Source organism: Choristoneura fumiferana, chromosome 6 (genome assembly GCF_025370935.1).
Source record: "Choristoneura fumiferana chromosome 6, NRCan_CFum_1, whole genome shotgun sequence".
Lineage (NCBI taxonomy): Eukaryota > Metazoa > Arthropoda > Insecta > Lepidoptera > Tortricidae > Choristoneura > Choristoneura fumiferana.
Genome location: NC_133477.1, coordinates 3,948,633 through 3,971,704, shown reverse-complemented (window position 1 = coordinate 3,971,704; position 23,072 = coordinate 3,948,633). Strand labels below are relative to the sequence as shown.

Below are 23,072 nucleotides of genomic sequence, written 5' to 3'. Positions count from 1 at the left end.
CACATTATTTCTAAAGTGTCAAGCTTCATTAGATTCCGTTCTTCCCACTTCAATGTTTTCTGTAACAGAGCATTCTTTATCTGGAGCCTTTGATATTCCACCTTACATTTTTTTCAGAACATAATATTTATAATATAATATTTATGTTTTTTGAAGTAAAAGTTCCATCTCAATGATAAACACACTTCAATAGTTAACCAATCGAGCGCGAAAACACGAACCCAGGTTGAAGATTTCGTTTCCAAAATAGTACACGTTCAGACGGCTATTTCCCTACCCACCCTACAGCAGTCCACTGTGGACATAGCCCAATGAGAGCCAATCGTGCTCTGTTCTCGGCTCGACGCATCCAGCTTCTGCCAGCAGTCATTTGTGCCACTTCAACTTGCTAATTCTCTGAGCTGCGTCGATCATAATATCATAAACCACATTATTTACAAATATTCGCCTAAATTTTTAAAAGCTTTTTTGACGTGATTGATAAATGAAGAACAGAAGATTGGCATTGCCTACTTTTAATGATTTTAATATTTATTTACAGCGAGGGCATTTAGAGGTTGAAAAAAATTAATGGGCTCCATAAGGAAACCGCTTTAAATTCTTCAATTAGCTAATTTTACTAAAAGTAGACATTGTTTTCTTAAAAAAAACCTGCGTTCAAAGATTTTCTGTTTTCGAGTGGCACCTGATTTTTTAACCCCCGACGCAAAAAGAGGGGTGTTATAAGTTTGACCGCTATGTGTGTCTGTGTGTCTGTCTGTGGCACCGTAGCTCTTAAACGAGCGGACCGATTTGAATGCGGTTTTTTTATTTGATAGCAGGTTTTCTAGCAATGCTTCTTAGATATGTTTTATCAAAATCGGTTCAGCCGTTTTTGATTGAACTTTGAAGTGACAAAGTCGAGGGTTTTCCAAGTTTTTGTTGGTTAGGTTATTTATGAATACTTTATTAATCTGTGCCTTTGTTCATAGATGCAGGTGCCTCAGGACACAGAGGCGCGACGAGCACACACCACCATAGCGCTCTATAGGGGGAACATTGTGGCTGTCAAGAGGCTGCAGAAGAAGAGCATTGACGTCACGAGAGCCATCAAGAAGGAGTTGAAACAGGTACAGTTTGAGATTGTGACGTCTATCCAGTATTTTTTTTTTATATAATGGGACACTTTACAGCAATTGGCCTAGTCCCAAACTAAGCAAAACCCAAACTGAAAAGGTGAAATAGGTTGAAACGTGATATATGCGCCGCAACTGCCAGTGAATATTCAACAAAATCACAAAAATATCTAACCGAATACGCATCTACGGGGTTTCTTTTACACCAATATTATGTTTTTTATTTATTAGCAGAACGTTGTTTCAATGAAACCTGAGATTTTTTTAAAAGAAAACGTGCTTCGGGTGTTTCGGTACGATTTAACCCGCATCTTTGTTATCTGTGCACAATACAGTCTCAGGAATGTTGTACTAACTTGAGTCCGCATAGGCAGATACTAGCCATTAAAAATTGCTTTGTCAGTGTTTAAAAATAAAGATAGAAACTCGAGCTAGAACCTACCTACGACGTGCTTGAGAAGCCATAGGTCAAAGTGATCAAACACTGAAACTTTCCTTCATTTTCAAGTTCTAAATTATTTTTTAATGTATTCTGTGCCTAAATGTAAGTACCTACCAACTTGATTTTGTTCTCACAATTTTTTAAATGCTTCGCAAACTAAAATCCAATTCAGTAAGCAATTATAGAAATTTTATTAAATACTAGCTTTTGCCCGGATTTCGCTTTTACACACAAGAATTGCTCGAATAAAGGTATTAGATTTCCTTGAACGGAAAATGCTCCTGCACATTCTACTTACTTTCGTGACGGAAAAACTTAATTCAAATAAACAGAACTTAGAAGAATTACTCTAATTATACTACAATGTGAATAAATTTCCCTTCGAAATATAAAGCATAACATTGTTACGATACCCCACAAACGGTATCGCAAATGTATTGATTCGTATGTTATACAACGAACTTTGTTTCGAACTTTTCTTGTTGCTGTTAGAGTCAGAGTCGTTCTTGTTATTACAAAGCTGGTTTGAAACATATTTACCTACTTAACACAGGATCTTGATTATCATCTCGTCAATGATACAGCAATGCCGCGTTACCAACAACAATGGCTCATACCGCGTATCTGACGCGTATCTATGCTTACTTAACTAAATCACTGTTTTAAAAGTTTAGTAACTGTGCAGTTAATTTTTGAGCACTGGGTTCATAGTGTTTTAGATTGCAAAAATCAACTGCAAGCCCTGTTTGTTGTTTTTTGTTCAAATCAAATATTGTAAGTTCATTTTCACCCTTCTATAGTGGCTGACCTACAGGCAGCAAACAAAGCTTGAATTAAATTAAAAACAGCAACAGATTTTTTTTTACGTACCTATAGACGACACTAAGTATTTCAACATTGTTTTTTTTTTGTTGATACATAATTAATTCGAGAAATTTGTATAGGTACGTCAGTACGAGTTATATTAGAGATTGATCGAGGTTAGTGTCGTGCCATGGGAGGCCTATGAACAGATCTGCACTGATATAGGTTGATGATGAAACGTTTTATTCGTTTAGATTCGTGAACTTCGGCATGAAAATATCAACGCGTTTGTTGGAGTGTGCGTGGAAGCGGGTTCAACTTGCATCGTCTCCGCTTACTGCTCCAGAGGGTCTCTGGCAAGGGTCCTGGCTGATCGAGACTTGCATCTTGACGACATGTTTGTAGCGAGCCTGGTAAGTGTCTACTGTAACTTTTTGGACTATTTTTTTAGGGTTAAGTCTTAACGCAAGTCAAAAGTCAAAATATCTTTATTTAATTTAGGCTATAACAAGCACTTATGAATGTCAAAAAAAATCTACCACCGGTTCGGAAAAACCTCTGTTGAGAAGAATCCGGCAAGAAACTCAACGAGGTATTTTTTTTAAACAGATTTACAATATTATTAAATGATATCTATGGCTGGTTGAAGTGGGACTGGGCTGGCCATATATGCCGCATGCACTCGGAGAGATGGGCACAGGTTACTACCCAGTGGGCGCCCCTAGATGGTCAACGGAGGCGGGGCAGACCGAGATGAAGGTGCCGGGACGACTTGGACGCATTCAGAAACGACTGGTAAAACTTAGCTGCCGACAGGGGAAGTTGGAAATCCGAGGGAGAGGCCTATGCCCAGCAGTGGGACATAGAAATAAAAAATACATCACAAGTATTTAATACAACTTTATTTTTAACACAGTAGGTTCGCTATTAGAAGGGATCGCTAATGCGGATCGGAATTATTTCCAAATATCCCTGTCCATGATTTATCATTAACTTTATAAAGCCATACTTTTACCTACCTACAAATAACGTTGAACCCTACTACTAATAATATTAATGATTCAATAATGCGTGTGAGTTATTTATTAGAAGTACTCTCAAATTGATATGTCCAACACTGGCAACATTTGAAGGGCTACGAAATAGCCCGAAAAATGTCGAGCTAAACTCGATTTAAGTGAGACGTGAGTTATCCGTTACAATATCATTTAATACTGGCAACATTCGACATTGGAACCAGTGAAAATGTCAGAAGATCCAATACGGTATTTATTTGAGAACTCCTGAATTTGCCATGTCTTAATAATTATTATTATGAAAATATAGACAGTGTTTAGCGAAGAGAAAACTTAAATTGGTTGAAAATTGGATTTATAGTGACTTTTTGAAAAATCTATATACCTGTTTCTTTCTCAAACAATTTTTTTCTATGCAGCAAGTATGGAGCTACTTGCGTGTCACTGGCTTATCTTGAATTTCAAACCTTTATGACTTTGTTATTCGTAAAGGTAGCTTAAAACTTGTTTCTCTATTCCATAACAGGCATTGCGTAGTTTTCATTTATAAAATATATACAACATAGTCAAATACCGTATTCTAATATAATTTGAAATGGATGTTTTCCTTTGGTTCTCTCATTAATGTGGCGCAGCCGGTAGGATGAAGTTTGAATATGGTTCAGCCGACAATGTTTTTGAAATTAGGGCCGAAATAACAGTGACAGCTGAGAACTACCTAAAGCTGCGTTTCTACCGCGGAGTGGAGACGAGTAAAATGAATCGACAACATTACTTGATACACTTAATCCAATAAGCTCCGCTCTTAATTTGATAATCAGATCGGGTGATTCTCACTGATCACTAACCCAAATAGATTTCAGTGCTTGTTACGTCACAGATTACGTTATAGCTACTAAGTTACAGTGCTGTAGAATGAGCATTTTTATTAGAAAATCCGGAGAATGAGTACTAATCGTTGATCGGAGAGAATGAGAGAAGCGTGAGTTTGGTACGATTCGGATGCTACTCCTTAGTTGTTGTTCATAAGCTTTACAAAATTTGACGCTATGTAAAAATGTAGGCTAGCTGGTGAGAATCGAATTGTTACAATGCCATTTCATTCCTACGTAAAATATTTGAAGATTCACCTAAGCACGCCAAATAACCATCGGCGGTGTAAGATGCAGTCACAAGAGTACATTTTCGAGTGTCTCGATACTTTTACACAGCGGTCCCTTTCATCGTATCGGTATTTATTCGGCAATGGCATATGTTTTGTAGCGTTTACCTTTACTTGCCCGAATTTCACTTGCCATACCAACGTTTGCCATAAAATATGTAGAACCGTGCTGTTTTCGGTTTTTTTTTTAATGTCATCATATATAATGCAGTAGATTAGGTTAGGTTAGTTTAATATCAACTCTGAAGAAATTACTATTTCAGAAATAAATTACTTTATGGCAAATGAAAATTCTAGAAAACGATACATTCGGGCATATGAAATTCGGGCAAACGATAGAGAACCGTTTTGTAGTTGTATGAGCTTGTTCACACACATTATAGTGCTGGAACATGGTATAAATATAGTATAAAGTGTGTAAAGTAGTAAACTCGCTAATACCTACATATCGTGCATCGCCAAATAAGTACTTTTACGAAATAATTGGACCACTGTCGCAACGTACCGAAGTAAATTATAAAATGATTAAAGGTCAGGGGTTTCCCGGTTTTTTTTGGCAAGTGCGGAATTTTTTGACTTTTTGAGCGAAAAAAAGCGGGATTCTGTCGTCGAAAATATTTAGAGTTTAAAATTACGTTTACGTGACAATAGATAAAGTTACGTACAGTCGAGTTATTCCCTAAAAGCGGGACTGCGCCGGTCTCGCGCGGAACATTTTATTTTGATTTAAAAACCGGTACGTCCTGCTAAAATCGGGACGTCTGGCAACGCTGGCCACTACAGACGGATTGCGTTCCAACTACAGTACACTACGTAACCGCAACTGCAGAACTGCTCATAAACTCCAATCGCAGGCAGCGTGCAGTTTGCGTGCAGTTATGACGACTACAATGGAACTGCAATGAAAAACGTAAGAGCAGTCGGCAGTTAGCAATCACCTTGCTGTTGGAAATCAGTCCATCCGTACTCGCCCTATATTCTATATAGATGTGAACGATAGAGGTGAGGAACGTTATTACATACATGAAGTGGGCCTGGTTACTCGTCTCTTGTACATATTGTGAAATATTTTCGTACTAGGTAGCGGATCTGCTACGAGGTCTCACATACCTCCACGATTCCGCTCTCATCTCACACGGCAACCTGACGTCGAGCAACTGCTTGGTCGACAGCCGCTGGGTGCTCCAAATAGCCGACTGTGGGTTGCACAATTTGAAATGTAAGTATTCAAAATTCAAAATTCAAATGATTTATTCAGTAAATAGGCCGCAATGGGCACTTTTACACGTCATTTTTTTAAACTACCAGCGCTTACGGAAAGACCATCATTGCCAAGAAGAATGCGCCGCAAGAAACTTGGCAGAAAGTCATTTTTTCATAAAAATATAATTAGAAATAAAATACTTAAAAACTATATTATACAATTAAAGAAAAAAAATATAATAATAAAAGAAATACAGGATGTATGGGGTCCCTTAGTTACAATACTAAACACTAACTATATCTAAACTATATCTACGTTCAGTGGAAGTGTAGAATGCTTCCACCGTCATAAATTTTAAAATATTATATGCATGCTCTCATCATATCATCATATCAGACGTAGGACGTCCACTGTTAGACATGGCCTTCCCCATAGACCTGCAGTTGCTTCGGTTGGCAGCGGTCTCTACCGTGAACCCACTGCTTACCCATGATAGATAGATAGTTACATAAATTATAAATATATAGTCAAGTCACTGTCAAATTTGAACCAACGCTGTACTTATAAGGTTCGGCCGATCTCGAGTCATTCTTTTGTTTTCGAATTCTTAATATCCTAACAAAATATATTTTATCAGCCTTCTTGGAACGCCAAGCTTACTTAGAAGTTACTTTTATGTTATGAGAAAACGACACTTTATAAGATGTCACTACATGCTCGCTGCTAACACTGTCAGTTGTACTCATACAATGGTAAAATGCATCAAAATTTACTGCATCACGCTGCACTTTTGATGCAATAAAGTTACTTTTTTTTGGATTTTGCTTGAAGAGCATATCCATAATTTACTATCCTCAAAAAATCCTCTAAGAGAACATGTCCGTGGAAGCTATGCGCGTTGTCCGTAGGTTTGTATGGAAGAGCAACCCCCTTAAACAAAACAATTACGTAAAGCATTCTAGAGAACGCCATCAAATATTTTGGATGAAATGATACTCAAAGGAATTAAGTATTGCCGTGAACAATAAATTAGAATCTAATTCAAATTAAATTTACATTACAACTTGAACCTTTGAATATTGAGATTATGGATAAAATTTGTAATTTACTTCAAACGATCCGTGAATTTCGTTTAATTAATGCGGAAGTGGTACAGGCGAACGTTTTCGAACCATTGCGTGCCATTGCTTACTGTAGCTGACAAACAAAGAGGAATTATGAAGGAAACTCAAGTAGCGTATCACGTGCCTTCCAGCATTGCATTGGTGGTTGAATCGGGCCGAGGTTTTTGTTTACTACAATATAACCCATTCTCGTACCTACTTATAAGAACAATATTTTGCGAGACATGTGTGAAGGGTTTTTGTTGAAAACATAGAAAACAAAACATTTTTCTAGTCGGCCAATACGAAAATGAAAAGTCTCATCAGGACTTCCGCTAAACTCTTCGGTTTTCTTAACTAGAGAAATTTAAAACCCTAAAAACCCTAGGACAAGTCTAACAAATAGAACGAATTCGAGCAAAAATATTCTTTAAGGTACTGCGTATTAAGTTATTCGTTCTATTCGTTCTACCTGTAGATACAGGTACTACACCCGTCGGAGCCTTCGTCAAATTGTCTTACCTCCGGAAATAGAAAATTTCCTTTTAAAATTAATATTTTCTGCAATAGATGGGTGCACTGACGCTGAGGACGCGTTGCGAATGGAACGCCGGATGCTGTGGAGGGCGCCCGAGCTCTTGCGGGACCCTAACGCCCTCTCCAGAGGGTCCCAGAAGGGGGACGTCTACTCCTTCGGGATAATACTTTACGAGATATTGGGCCGGCATGGGCCTTGGGGAGACACCAATTTGACCAATGCTGGTGAGATAGCCTTACCTTCTTATTCATGAACAGGCCCTATATACTACAAAGTGCAAAATTCGAATTTCGAATTGCCGTCCCACTGACGCTAATATTAATACGAGAGTGAGAGGGACGGTATAAATGGGTATGTATTATGATACCGAAAAACGAAAGACCGAATTTCACAAGACCTATGGACGGAAGGCCGAATATTAAAACGTCGAATGGATATATGGCCGAAAGTTTGAAATCCCAAAAATACATTTGGCCGGAAGCCTAAACCCCGAAGATCAAAATACCTACAGCCCAAAGGCCGAAAAATCATAATGCCGAACAGTCATAATCACTACAAATAAAATAATCGGCAGTCAATATATCGCAAGACGTTTCAGGGCAGAAGCGACTCAGATAGTTTAGGTTCAGAAGGCTAAGGCGGGAGCGAAGCGCAGAGTAGCTCCCGCTTTAGCCTTCGATGTTAAGTTTTTTTTGTAACAGCACAGAAAATTATTATTATGGTACTGTGAATGCCAGTTAGTTCGGCATTTTGTACATTCGGTATTCTGAATTTCGATGTGTTTAGCGTCGATATTTCAACTGTAGGTATTATGATTTTTCGGTTATATAATACATACTCGTACTTATTAATACGAACTTCCATCTTTGAATTTGGTAGATGCCCCCTGTTTACAGATTGTCATAAGCTTGCTTGCTTTTTTATTTTAAGTTAGTTTTTAGATAAGTTCCGCACTGAAAATTAGCGCCATGGCTTGCCGTGGCATTATGCTGAGTGGGGTCCTATTTAGCGTCATGTATGTCTTGTATTTGTTCTATGTTTGTTTTTATGGCGTTAAATAAATATATTTTCTTTCTTTCTTTCTTTGCTATGAATCTTAATTACAATAACACTTCGTTTTTTAAGAATTCGAAAAAAGTAAACGGTCTTGACTTGAAGTGTCTTTTTTTATTAAAAAAAAAACTTATGAAAAACATCTATCCACTTAAATACAGGTCCTTGAAAAGAAAAAGTCTTAGTTGGGCATAGAGTTATGTCCTCATATAAAATGTACTCTATTTTCAAACTGGGGACTGTTTGCATCAAATTTTCCAACAGAAATAATCGGTCGAGTCCGCCAGCCAATCGGAGGCGTTCTCTTTCGACCTCCGTTGAGCGGATTGGCTGCTCGGCCGTCCGTACTCGCCGTGCTCAACGCTTGCTGGAGCGAGCGGCCGGACCGGCGGCCGGACTTGCGGCTGGTGCGGCTGCGGTTAAAGGACATGCATGCTGGCATGTGAGTACTCTTCTTACTCTCAGTTATAATAATAATAATAATAAATTTATTTCAGACCAAGGATCCATATTATTGTTATACTCTTGTCGGTGGAGTATCTTCCACACATATTCCTCCTTTGAGCCATCCTCTTGAGTGATTACTAAACCTGAAAGTTTTATTTTATTTTTTACAAGCTTCTATTTAGTTTCACCTGTCCTGTTGTCTGCCTGTCTGTAGTCAAATCTTGCAAGTTAAATTCGACCAACTTCCAGTAGTCGGAATGACTTGAAATTTGCAATACTTTGCAATAATCTGGTAGTGACGTCTTGGTAGTCCAGCCAGGATCGTCTCCGCAGGACGGAACTCTCCAACGGTTAAAGGCTGTGGGCTGTTAAGGGTACTAAGCAACGGATAAATATAATTATATAGATAGATACATACTTAAATACATAGTAAACATCCAAGATCCGAGAACAAACATTCGTATTTTTCATACAAATATCTGCCCCGACACGGGAATCGAACCCGGGACCTCAAGCTTCGTAGCCAGGTTCTCTAACCACTAGGCCATCTGGTCGTCAATCTGGTGGTAATATTAAACTATATATTAATAAGCAATCAAGGTAGCGAGTAAGGGACGTGGTACTATTAAGCATGCTTTTTAGTGGCATTTATACAGGTACTGCAGGTACTAGCATGCATATACGCATGTTAGTAACGAGCATGTGTAACAGTACCATAAGGCTTTCATGTTTTCCTGTTGAAGTTTAGAACCTCACAAACATTGCCCTCATCTTGTACACTTACCATCAGATGAGATAGGGGTCAATCACGATCAGTTTCATGCAAAGAAATTAGCTGCTGTTTTCTGAAGGCAAATTCAGTTACCACGTCTTACTTTACGTTAAGTGGTGATGGCAGCTCTTCAGTTAGCGGTCGGTATTTTTCAGAGGTTGCACACGCTTATCCTTTTAGGCCAGACGCGTCATGGCCGTATCGCATTTCACCGTCAAGTCAACTAAGATGCGTAGTAAACCTAAAGCCTGTTGAGCGGCGTATTTTGTTTCCTTTCGACTGCGGCAGAGTCCAAGAGAAAGGTAGTATGTATGTTAGTTCTTTGTATTTTTATCGGACTACCCGAATGAGGGTTATGTTTTTCGAGCATGTATGTATGTAGGTATGTATGTCCATTTCTTTGGTCCTCGCTGCAGCCTAAACGGCTGGATGGAATTTAACATATAAGGTATCATTGGATTCATTATAACTGTCGGAGTGACATAGTGTATATACGGCATTTCAATATGTAATATTCATTATTTAGAAGAGAAAAATGATTCGGTTTAAAATTGGATTGTATTTTTTTGAAAAAGCTATATAACTGTCTCTTTCTTAAACGGTTTTCTCTATGCAACGAACGAGTATGGCGCTACTTGCATGTGACGTCACATACAAGTATGACAATGTCTATCTCCGTCTAATCTTGAATTTCAAACCTTAATATATAAAACTCTCTTTTAAGTAAAGGTAGCTTAAACATTGTTTTTCTGTGCGATAACATGCATCGTCAATCTTTAATTTATAAAAAAATGAAATTGTCTTATACCTACCACCTACCATATTGATTAAGCCCATACCTATAACCAGACCTACAATGCATCTTTAAGTGAGCTGCTGTCATTTCTAAGTAGGTACTAAAATATTTTCAAATTGCATTTTATAAAAAAAAACTAGAACACCACGCAATAAACTATCATTGTCTCCACAATCTGAACATTCATAATATTGAACTTGTCTGCCATTATCACATTTATGTTTTGGTGGAATTTTCCCTACGTACGAGATCTAAACGAACGACTTACCTACATGTATGTATGTTTTAACCCTTTTCCAGGCGTAGTGCATATAGCGACCACATAAATGTACCTACACAAATATTAGACCTTGCTGAAATGTAAATATGGTACAAAATCAATTGAAGTCGTTAAAAATATGTTTCGATATTAATTTAATCCGCCACATAGGTAAACAATATAAAACTATGATTCATTTTGTGGTAGCGTATCTGAATTCGCGGGGCTTGGAAAAAGGTTAAAATTACAAACATAGTTTATAAAAATATTAGGAACGCCTAAAACTATTTATTAGACCAGTACTGTAGTTAATCAAACTATTAAGTATTTTGTGTTTGTGCTGCTTAATAATATTGATCGCCTTAATTGGTTTAGGTGGTTTGGGTTTGTTTGCTTTTAGTAAATGAATGTAAGCCGTTATTACTGTAATCTGCTTGTCGAACGTGATAAAATGTTGTGTTGTGACGAATACACATCTTAGCGAAATAGGAAAATTAACAATACCAGCAAACCTTTTTTTGTAACTTAAGACTATGCAGATGTATATTTAAGTATGTGTTCATTTGACTAGAATTGACGAAAGATAAAATTTAACGTAGTTTCGTATTTTGACTTGACTACATTCAGACTTGACGAGCTTGAAGAAGACAAGGCACTTTACTTTTCTATTTTAACAAGGTAATTAACATTATGAACTTCCGCTACAGGCGCAATTTAAAAATTGGCTACTAGCACGTGCACAACAAAACAACTTTCTTGACTAGTCAAAGTAAACCGTCTTCACAAAGTAGATTCCTTAATTATGTTTCTACTTCAAATTCGATCTACATTTTAATTTGAATTCTCGGATGTTGTTTTATTTAAATATAGCCCAGTAGGTAATTTGACTTCTGACTTTATAAGCAGAGGGTCTCGGGTTCGAGCCCGGGATACTTCGGAGTTTATGTGACACCTACGAGGGATGCCTTTTAAATTGTGTCGTTTGGAAAAACTAAAGACAATTTAAGAGTTAAATGGTATTTATTATTTTTCAAAGTAATCGCCGTGATACACTTTTTCATTCGATCGAACCAGTTTTCGAAACATTTATTCCAGTCCGAAGTCCGGGTCTCCAAAATGGCCGTTTTGTATGCCTCAACCGCTCAGGCGTCCGGTACCGTTGACCACGAAGTCGTTGCTTGATTTTTTGGAAAGGGTCATTAGGTAGGGCTTAAGTAAGATTTTCGGCTTATTCCAGATTTTATTAAATGTTTACTGAACATGAAACTACCGTGAGACTCACTCATATTAAATATCTCCGGAGAAGACGAAGGGCTACAGATTAGCTGGCTGAAAAAATTTGTACATTATTTTTATAGTTTTTAATCGCCAGTTTGGATTTAAATTTTTAAACCTTTACTGCACCAAATTTGATGAAATTTGGAATAGAAAAACGCTTGACAGGGAAGACCGGATGAGTCCACGAAACACAGTTATTAAATTATGTATAAATATAAATCGAATTAATATTATGTAGCAAATTACGTATTAATTAATCTACTTATAAACTAAACAAAATTATGACTTCTTCTTATTACTTCTTTTATTTATCATCATCATCATTATTAGGACTTCACAAAAAATGTTTAGAACCCCTTCTTCTGTGACCTTCTAGAGTCCATTGTTATCCTGAATGGACTATACAGAACTTAAAAAGCAGCCCTCGTAATGGTAAATTGAGATAAGACCGAAGAATTCATAATGATGGTTGATGAATGTTTGCAGTTATCTTTCGCACTGGGCCGGTGTTGGAACTATAATCAAGCACTTTTATTTTAAGAGATTTGTGTCAAATAGTCTGACGTGCATAGGCCAGAGATAACGATATCACATAATCTCTGATTCACGGTATCTCATCAGCCAATAGCAGTCCACTATACAATAGGCCTCCACTAATAAGCGACATTGCGTCCTGTCTGTCCTCGGCTCGACGCATCCAGCTTCTACCAGCAGCCTTTCACAGATCGTCACTGCACCTGCGTGGCTAGAGGGTGTCTTATACTACGTTACTTGATACTTATTTTGGAGTCATCATTATCATCATCTCAGCCGTAGGACGTCCACTGTTGAACATACGCCTCCCCCATAGACCTCCAGTCGCTTCGGTTAGCAGCGGCCTGCATCCACCGTGAACCCGCGGCTTTAACCAGGTCATCCGTTCATCTCGTTGGTGGACGTCCTACGCTGCGCTTGTCGCTCCGCGGTCTCCATTCGAGAACTTCACGGCCCCAACAGCCATCTGTTCTCCGTGCTATATGGCCTGCCCATTGCCACTTCAACGAGCTAATTCGCTTGGCTATGTCGGTGAACCGTCGGAAACCCCAAGCATAGCTCTCTCCATAGCTCGCTGAGCAACTCTGAGCCTATTTATAAGGTCTATAGTGAAGCACCACGTCTCGGATCCATATGTCATCACTGGCAACACACATTGGTTAAAGACCACACAAGACATTGGTTCATCTTAAGGCACTGAGGAATTTTGAATGAGAAGACATTGCGGAGTTTCCTAAACGCCGCCCAAATTAGATTCGACTATTGACTTCCTTCTCGAAGTTGGACTTACCTAATTGGATGGTTTGTCCTCAGTATACATACGCTTCAACAACTTCAAGAACCGAATTCTCAACCAAAACAGGGATAGGCACCACATGGAAATTCGACATGACCTTTATCTTGTCCCTGTTCATTTTGAGGCCCACCCCTTAGGAGAATCGATTGAGGCCTTCGAGCATCGTGCTGAGTTCTTTCATTGACTTTGCCATGACCACGATATCGTCGGCAAATCGAAGGTGAGTGATGTATTCGCCGTTTATATTGATGCCTAGTCCTTTCCATTCCAGAAGCTTGAAAGGCGTCTTCCAAAGCGGCAGTAAACAGTATCGGAGATATGACAACTTCCTGTCTTACGCCTCTTTTCTAGGGAGCCTTCGAACTCTGTTCCTGTACTCGGACCGACATAGTGGCGTTTTTATACAAACACTTCAACACTTCAATATAAAAGGGCTTTAAGAGCCGGTGATCCATCCGCCTTCAAAAACTCTGACGTAATTCCGTCCTCACCCGTCGCCTTGTTGTTCTAAGTTGTTTCATTTTGGAATGATACTGAATAAGTTTTATACTTCACTTACGGACTCTATCCATTATACCGTATCATACAATGACCGTACCCAACCAGCAAAAAGTCTTGGATTGCGCACTTTATGAGAGTGGTGGGCTTATAGCGCTCTTATAATTGTTTTGGAACATGTTACTGCTCTCATATTAGCCTTAGATAAGCTGGTACAGACTCAAGAACTCTCTATCTTATAACCTAGTCTCATATATGTATATAAGCTCATTTATAATACTACTATAAGCCTCTTACTCCTACAATAACATTACGAAGACTCATTGTACTTGAGAATATCTGTTCTTATAGCACCATTCTCTAAGTTTTTTGATTTTATAATGGTCCTGATAAATACTCTTGTAAGAATGTTAGACTAATATCAGCATAACATAAGAACGTTATAAGCGTATACTTTTTTGATCTTGTTTAAGCTATTATAAGATCAATAGCAATAGTTTAGTAAGATATTAGAATGATATTAGTTCATTTGATTTTATAATGGTCCTGATAAATGCTCTTGTAAGAATGTCAGACTAATATCAGCATAACATAAGAACATTATAAGCGTATACTTTTTTGATTTTTTTAAAGCTATTATAAGATCAATAGCAATAGTTTAGTAAGATATTAGAATGATATTAGTTCATTTGATTTTATAATGGTCCTGATAAATGCTCTTGTAAGAATGTCAGACTAATATCAGCATAACATAAGAACATTATAAGCGTATACTTTTTGATCTTGTTTAAAGCTATTATAAGATCAATAGCAATAGTTTAGTAAGATATTAGAATGATATTAGTTCATTTGATTTTATAATGGTTTTGATAAATGCTTTTGTAAGAATGTCAGACATAACATAAAAACACCAGACGAGTTAGTGTTGAGAAAAATATTGGTGAGGGTTCTGCAGGATTTGATTTCATGCAAGAAGTCGATATAGAGGACAGAGATTCAGTCTGTGACATAGATCATGTCAGTGAAAATTAATCTTCGACCGAGGACGAAACCGATTATGAAAAAGATTTTGCCTTAAAAAGTGATTTACAAAAATGGGCGTTAAACTTTAATGTACCACGTGCAAACGTAAATGGATTGCTATGTATTTTAAACAGAAGATTAAATAATGTTCTACCAAAGGATGCACGAACACTGCTTCAAACAAACAAAGAGACAGTACACATTAGCGAGTTGTCTCTAGGAAAGGAATGTATTGGCATAGTAGCTTAATGAAGTCTGAATGATATTTTGGAACGTTTAACGTGCATTCCAGATATTATTCCGCTTAACTTGATAAGCTCACCACGGGAAATTATAAAGAAAGCCTCAGATAGCTTGTTTATAGCCCTCGCCTTCGATCTGAGACTTTCTTTATATTATTTCCTATGTGAACAGTTTACTAATATTTGTTTGATTTATGGTTTTCATCTTCTTCTCAGCCATTTACATCACCAACGTTGTCACTTAAATAAAAAGTAAAAACTTTTAGTATATTTGTTTTTATAAAGTCGAGTGATCAGGTTAGGATAAACTCAGGTAAAGGTTAAACAGTTCATGTTTTATGTAGGTAAAGCAAGGAACCCTAAATTAATTCAACATGGCCGTACCATTGGTATTCAGAATGCTAATATTAGAGTAAATGATCTTACAATAGTCTAATAGTGCGCTGGAAAAGTGCAACTATAACAATGGCATCATTTTCACTACAATTATAGAAATAAAAAAAATATACGAGGATAGAAAATACTATTTTAATTGATTATTTGAGTGGGCGCATGAAATTTGAAGCGTAAAACAGGGTCTACTTTACAGTAAATAATATTTTCCAACGTAAATACTTACCGCGCAACATAAAGAACCACCAATGATAACAAACACGTTATTAATATTACTACTATTATTATACTTGCATTCAGTTTGTCACTACAATATTTATTCTGCCACGCTTACAGTTCACTCACCGAGCATAAAGCACGCGGAATGTTTCAAAATTTCGTGTGGTCGTACATAAAATCAAAATAAGCTTGTTTAGGCTCACAAGATTCTAACGTTGGACCAATATAAGCCTATGCAGGCTTACAAAATACTTACGTAAAAGCGATATTAGCCTAAGGCAGCTTAAATTAGTTTTGTAAAGATTATTGTAAATGCGAACAGTATTAAATAAGACTGATATTAGGACGATGTTAAAATAAATACGCTTATAATTTGTGCCCAAATCCAGGCTTATACGATGATATAAAATCAATATTAGAGTGAAAATTTATAGTCTTGAGATGGTTGTAAGAGGGATTTTGCTGGTGGGTATCAGCCAAAATATAATCTTTTCACGACACTGCTCGAAAATATGGCCATAGATAACCTAAATACCCAAAACTACCTTTATATATACATTTAACAGCTGACTCATTTATGGCTCGCAAAAGACGACAAATAATGTAACACACTACGGTAACAGGTCGTATCAATATATGTATTTCATAGTACGATACGACTTTTAAGAATATATTTCAGAATTTCATTCACGGCGTGCTGAAACGACAACCGGACCAATCAAAAGTAATCGTCTGCTGCATGTGAAATTAAATTGACCAATAAGAATGCATCATTTATGACTTTTAGAAGGTGTTTTTTTTCTTGAACGCAGAATATGTATACACAAAATGCTTTGTTTTTTTTAACTATGCAAAAACTACAGCATCGCAGCAGGTCGGATATGACGATTGAATGACTTTTTTTTTTTAAATATGTGGTTGGGTACTGGCCACTAAGAACGTACTCGTATAAAAATAAAAATTATGTCACAAAAGAAAAATCGGCGGTAGGGGTGACACTATGTACCGGCCCAAGACCGGCCCGGATAATATCGACATGGAAATACCGACCCGATTATTCGTGTGTACACGCCCATACAAACTCGTGTCAAACTGATATTATTATGAGTTTCTATGGGCGTGTAAAAAAAAAATCGAGTCGGTATTGTCCCGGCCGATAAAGAGTGTCTCACGGCGGTAGCAATGCAGTCATTGGATTGTTATTTGTTTGTTTTGTGATAAATATTTTTCATTTCCTCGCAGTGATCGTGAAAAACACAATGTTTTAGTCTTGGCCAAAAGTGCATTTGGGTCGGCCTTCAAACTAAACCGATCATCTATTGCTTACTTTTCAACCTCTACAACAATGTAATATAGATTTGACATTTTAATTTAATTTCGAATTTAAAATTATGTAAAATATAAATTGTTAGTTAGTTATTGTATTAATTTTTAGCCTATATTCATGTTAATTTTAATGCATTGTCATTATGTATGACGATCCCTGGAGGAGAACCAATCTTATTTTATTAGTTATTTTTCGCATTATGACATGATTGAAATTTTATTTTTATATTATTAATCTTATTCATACCTTTGACGATTTCAATATAAATTCTTATACTTAACTGACATTTATGTCAATTATAATGTAATCTTATATTGAATGAATAAATAAACTAAACTAAATTAGTTTATCGAAAAGTATGAGACTCAAATGAGACTATGCCCACTATCACGTTTCGTAACCAACTGTCGCCGACTCGCCGTCGCACGTCATGTACGTGTTTGACATGACATTCCGTTATTGACACGTTCCTATTACGGTCAGCAGGGCTACTACGAAACTTGAAACTCGAAGTTCGTATCGTGCCATCCCTCTTGTTCTCGTATTAAATATTATAAGTGTCAGAGGGAACGCACGACACGAACTTCGAGTTTCGAATTTCGTAGTAGCCCTGCGTCGGTAGAGATATTTAAGGGTAGGGAAACTGGCCAAGTTCAATAACCCTGCTCACACCATTTGTAGAGGAGGGGATCAACCTTTAGCAACCTTAGGCTTTATTAAGTGCCAACTCATTATTTGAATTCACTTGTTACGGCCGGGCTTTAGTTTGCTAAATTGATTCCATCCTTTATTTCTAGCCAACGTTTCAGTAAATGAAATGAGATTGAAGAAACATTACGGGAGTTGAGTTGTGGCTGATCTTAATACTGTATTTTGAATCCTTGGCGCAAAAATAGGGGTAGGTACTTATTATAATTTTTATTTTCAATAATATATATTATTGTCTTTATATCTGTCTGTGGCATTGTAGCTTTCAAACGAATGGACCAATTTCAACGCGGTTTTTTTATGTGAAAGCGAGTTTTCTTGCGGTGTAGGGACGTAGCTTAGTTTAATAAAATTAGTTCAGCAGTTTTTGAGATATTGAACTTTGAAATGACATGCAGGAAGGTTTTAACTTTCTAAGTAGAAAAGTTAAAAAAAGTTAGTTAAAGGTAAAGTTAAGGTAAGGTTATTCTACCATTTTGTAGGGTTTTTACTTTGAAAGGAGAAATAATCCCCAATATAGGATCACTTTGTTTTCCGTATGTTTATCCATCAAGAAAGGCTTGTGGATTTCCTAAAGATTATCTATTATGTAGATGACTTGAGGGTGTGGTTTCTGGCAGCCGTACATGAAGTTTCGAAGTTCACGCGAATAAACGGAATAAAGGATAGGTAATCTTATAAACTGGGTGGCTACTACGAAATTGTAAAAGTTGTTTGTTTTTGTTTTGTTCTTCACAGTCACTTGAAAGTTCAATATATCAAAAACGGCTAAACCTTTAAACATATCTAAAACCATCGCTAGAAAACTTGATTTCAAATAAGAAACCGCATTGAAATCGGTCCACCCGTTTAAGAGCTACGGTGCCACAGAAAGACACATAGCGGTCAAACTTATAACACCCCTCTTTTTGCGTCGGGGGTTAAAAAGAAGTAAGCCCTTTAGCTTTTTTTACCAGGCTCAGAATTTATCAATTCACTCTCGTAGCTTTATGTGATTCTGTTTGTTTATAATGAACACTGCTTAATATTATATTTAAAAAAAAATATTATGCACTCTTAATTTTTTTCTACATAAATAAATATCGTAAGTAGCAAAAAATTAAAACATAGATCCTCCATCAAACTGAACATCAGTTCAGTGACTTTTAAAAATAATGGAGTCTTTGAATCTTCCATTTTTCATCCAAATTAAATACTGCTATCAATGTACGCCATCCAAGAACACAATGAGGGCTATCGTTTTTTGTCTCAATAGATGGCGCACTGTTGCGTGAGGTTTTTAAGTATGGCATTCAAAGTCTGTTATTACGGGCGCGAAAACAAAGTTTAGATTAAAATCATATTTAATACACCTTAAAACCGTCCCATAAAAATATCGAGCATGCCCCAGTGTTGCATAGTCCTTGTTTTGTTCGCAAAAAAGGGAGGACAAAGGTTTCCGAAAGACAAAACTGTCTCAAAACACAGACATTCATTGCCCCGGAACGGATATTTGCCATAATTAATTTCAGATATTGCAAAATATTCACAAAATTATTCTAATTATAAATAAACCCGCGTAGCTCACCCAAAACTATGAGATTTGACATTTCGGGCTACACTAGCGCCTCTAGCGGCGAATTCATACGCGATAGCCCTCATTGACGTCGCCTTGTCACGCTACAAACATCAAGCGTTTTGTTTTACATTGCTTCTTCGAATAAATTTAAAAGTGTAATAAAAATTAAAAACTAGCTATTTTTAAAAGTCGCTGTACAAATGTTGTTCAGTTTGACGAGGAGGATCTATGTTTTAATTATTTGCTCATGTTACAGGCCACACCCGGTATGAATAATTCCTGTTTTTTAATTGAGAATCTTTTTCAAACAGGAAGTCGAACATATTCGACAACATGTTAGCCATGATGGAGAAGTACGCCTGCAACCTGGAAGCATTAGTGGCAGCGAGGACCGAACAGCTGCTGCAGGAGAAACGGAGGACAGACGACTTGTTACACAGAATGCTGCCAAGGTAACTATCGCACTAATATTTATAAATGCGAAAGTTTATAAATTAAAAAAATCGGAAAACATTAGATCCAGCAGTTGAATTGAAAATCCGGGATTAAAATTTAGTATGTAGATAGCTGGACATCTGGAATAACACATAGGCTTCTTTTTATCCCGATATTACCACGAGATAGGGATAAAATCCCAAAATAACAACCGCTGGGCTTAGAGCCATGAAATTTGGTATGTAGGTGACTGCATGTCTGGAATAACACATAGGCTACTTTTTATCCCGATATTTCCACTGGATAGGGATAAAATCATGAAATTTCAACCGCTGGGTTTAGAGTTAAAATTTTGGACAGTTGTTCTTAACACAACCTTAAATGAAGACCACGATATAAATTTTGGGAATTCCCAGGGGAATTTTATGAAATCCCGGAATTTTAATTGCCAGATCGAATAGTTTACGCATACTAAGCCGCGGGTAAGCTCTAGTTATAAAATAAATTCATGACTTTATGTATACCGAGCGGTTGCGATTTCGAGATTTTATGTCTAATAATGTCTAAAGTAGCCACCACTATGTGGCGCTGTAGTCGTGCGAGGTCCCAACTAGGCTGTAAATACGTTAATCTCCAAAATAGTTAGTTCAAGATTCCACCGTTAATGGATTATTATCGGATTATAAGACCGTCGTTAACCTTCAAGTACGCCAAGCGGTCCCGCAATTTCAGCACTTTATCCTCAAGGGAAATTTAGCACCAAAGTAAACTTTGCACAATCAATTTACACAAAAAGTCAAGTCACGCTCCAACTGACTTTGCTTTAAGTTTCATGACCGCCGCCACGGGCGTGTTTCGAATTTCTTGAAAATAAAACCCCTTATCATTAGAAATGTGAAACTTAAGAGGCAAAGAAAGACTGTCGCTAAGCAAGATGGGACGTGTTCTGAGGCCTAACCGTTTTTTGTTAATGATTCAGTTCCATTACACATAAATAGGTATGCCACAAGTAGGCCTCCTCTCAGATGGAACGAATATTTACACACTTAAACACATACATTTTGGATCTCTGCTATTTTCTGTACAAGATTGTCGGGTGTAGGTACTGCCGTTTCGGCTAAATACGTTTCGCCCAGTTTCGCCAAATTTCACTTCCCAAAAAATTTATCGCAGTAGTTTCATTTCCCAAACCAATCTTTAGCATGTTAACATTTCGTATTTTATTAATTTGGTCAAATTATCATTTGGCATAATTTTACATTGTCAAGTTTTTTTATGACAAACGTTTATTAAGCAAACTTTTTATTTTGGCTAATATTATATCCCAAAAAATGTTTGTTCAACACTTCGCACACGGACCAGCCACAGAAACCAACTGCCACCAGAAAAGAAGGTTAGGTTAGGTTAGAACTGCGTCCCCCACAGAAACAAACTGCTACCAGAAAACTAGTTTATTATAGTTTAGTATTTATATTATTAATTTTTATTTAAATTTAAATTTTATCATTATAACTAAAAATTTATTATTAAATTTTATTTATATTTTGGGAAGAGTACGTTATGCCAAACGATACATTTGTCAAAAAAATAAGTACTAACTGCAAAATTGCGATAAGTTGTTTTTAGCAAATGATTTTTTGCCAAATGATAACTGTAGTTAAATATTTTGGGATATGATACTTTGGGAAAAGTTTTTTGCACATACATTAGTAATCCGATTGTAGTCATACGTAACTTATATTACCTACCTTTTAAAGTTGAACGAGCATTACGATTCCCAAAGGAACTGCGATGCATGTTACGTACAAATTGAAGGTTAAGGCTGCGTTCCCACCAGAAATATGCAAGGATGTGTTGCGAGGAATATTCTTGTTATGAACCAACCAATAGAAACTTTTTATTTACCTATCCTTGTTCATCCCTAGCTTGGCAATTGAAGTGGCAAGTGGTAAATGAAGCGTTTCTATTGAGTATACCTTTACATACCCGAATTTCATTTGCCCGAATTTCATGTGCTATATATTCAACAGCCATAATATTTTGAACATGAAACTACCGTGAGACTCACTCATATTAAATATAATGACCCGATAACTCACGTCTTAAATCGAGTTTAGCCGAAACATGTCGAGTTAAACTCGATTTAAGACGTGAGTTATCCGGGTCATTATATTTAATATTAGCCATAATATTGTTCTTATAAATTATTTTTCACTACTCATTGTTTACCATATTAATCAAATGACAAAATCTTTGTTTCCAATGATATTAATTACAATAATTCATTTTTCATTAATCATTGTAAGCCATAAGTATCACATGCCATAACATCATTTGGCATCCATGTAAATGGTGAGTATCGACACTATATACTGATAAATCCCATACGTCAATCAAGCTTTTGAATTAGGTAAATTTTAATTACATAGATTAGGTTAGGTTAGTATTAATAATAATATAATAAGCCATATTTGGACAGAATCCATAGAGGTTAGTTACAATGAAAATACAAACGTTGCGACATTTGATTTGATTTGTGCGAGAGAGCGAGGCGAGCGAGCAAGACGGTTCGGAGCAAAAGCGACTCGGATAGGTTAGGTTTAGAAGGCTAAGGCGGGAGCGAAGTGGAGCGTAGGTCCCGCCTTAGCCTTCTATGTTAGGTATTTTTTTATAGCAGACCGGATAATAAAGATAATAGATAGATTGTAATAGAAAGCAATTTTAATCCAATTATTATCAAAATAAACACTATTAAGTACGGCGTTTGAATATTCTATTAAATAATATTATTGATTTTAATAATATGGAAAACAATACGTATTGCATTCGTATCATTATGGCATCTAATTTTCGGGAAAATAAGAATAGGTATATCAAATAAATTTTCTAGTAAACGAAACATTCGGGCCAATGAAGTTTCGGGCATATGAACTTCGGGCAAATGAAATTATGGCATATAACTTTCGGGCAAACAATAGATAACCGTTTCTATTGATTCCGAATAAAGAAATTGTAATGATATAATGTTTATCTACATCCATATAGAGTTGAGGATAACGCTGATTTTTCTAGGCTTATTAAAGACTCAAACCTTAAGACTCCAGAGTCTTAGTGGGTAAATATTCAGCGTTTTTGCGGCGTATTTTTTCGTCATTACCGTTTCGGCAATTACTATTCAAAGAGATGATGAAAACTAAAGACAATGCCGATTCTAGATGGAGCGTGATCAAAATTTTTGCAACTTGTCCTTGGGTTGTGCTAATAATCGCGGGATGGTAATGACGTTTAACCGAGCGGTTGAAACACTCAAATATTCACCCTAAAGACTCGACTATGTTTGAGAATTAAAT

General features: G+C 36.7%; 1 protein-coding gene across 1 annotated transcript in view; it reads left to right on the top strand.

Moving 5' to 3' along the window:
* The window catches only part of LOC141428853 (guanylate cyclase 32E-like), a 239,106-nt gene that overhangs the window by 182,228 nt on the left and 33,806 nt on the right, over positions 1 to 23,072 (top strand). Inside the window, exons 13-18 of the mRNA XM_074088889.1 lie at positions 972 to 1,109; positions 2,616 to 2,774; positions 5,620 to 5,758; positions 7,417 to 7,608; positions 8,702 to 8,879; positions 19,599 to 19,739. Coding sequence (XP_073944990.1) covers positions 972 to 1,109; positions 2,616 to 2,774; positions 5,620 to 5,758; positions 7,417 to 7,608; positions 8,702 to 8,879; positions 19,599 to 19,739 — 947 coding nt within the window. The remainder of the gene's footprint in view (positions 1 to 971; positions 1,110 to 2,615; positions 2,775 to 5,619; positions 5,759 to 7,416; positions 7,609 to 8,701; positions 8,880 to 19,598; positions 19,740 to 23,072) is intronic.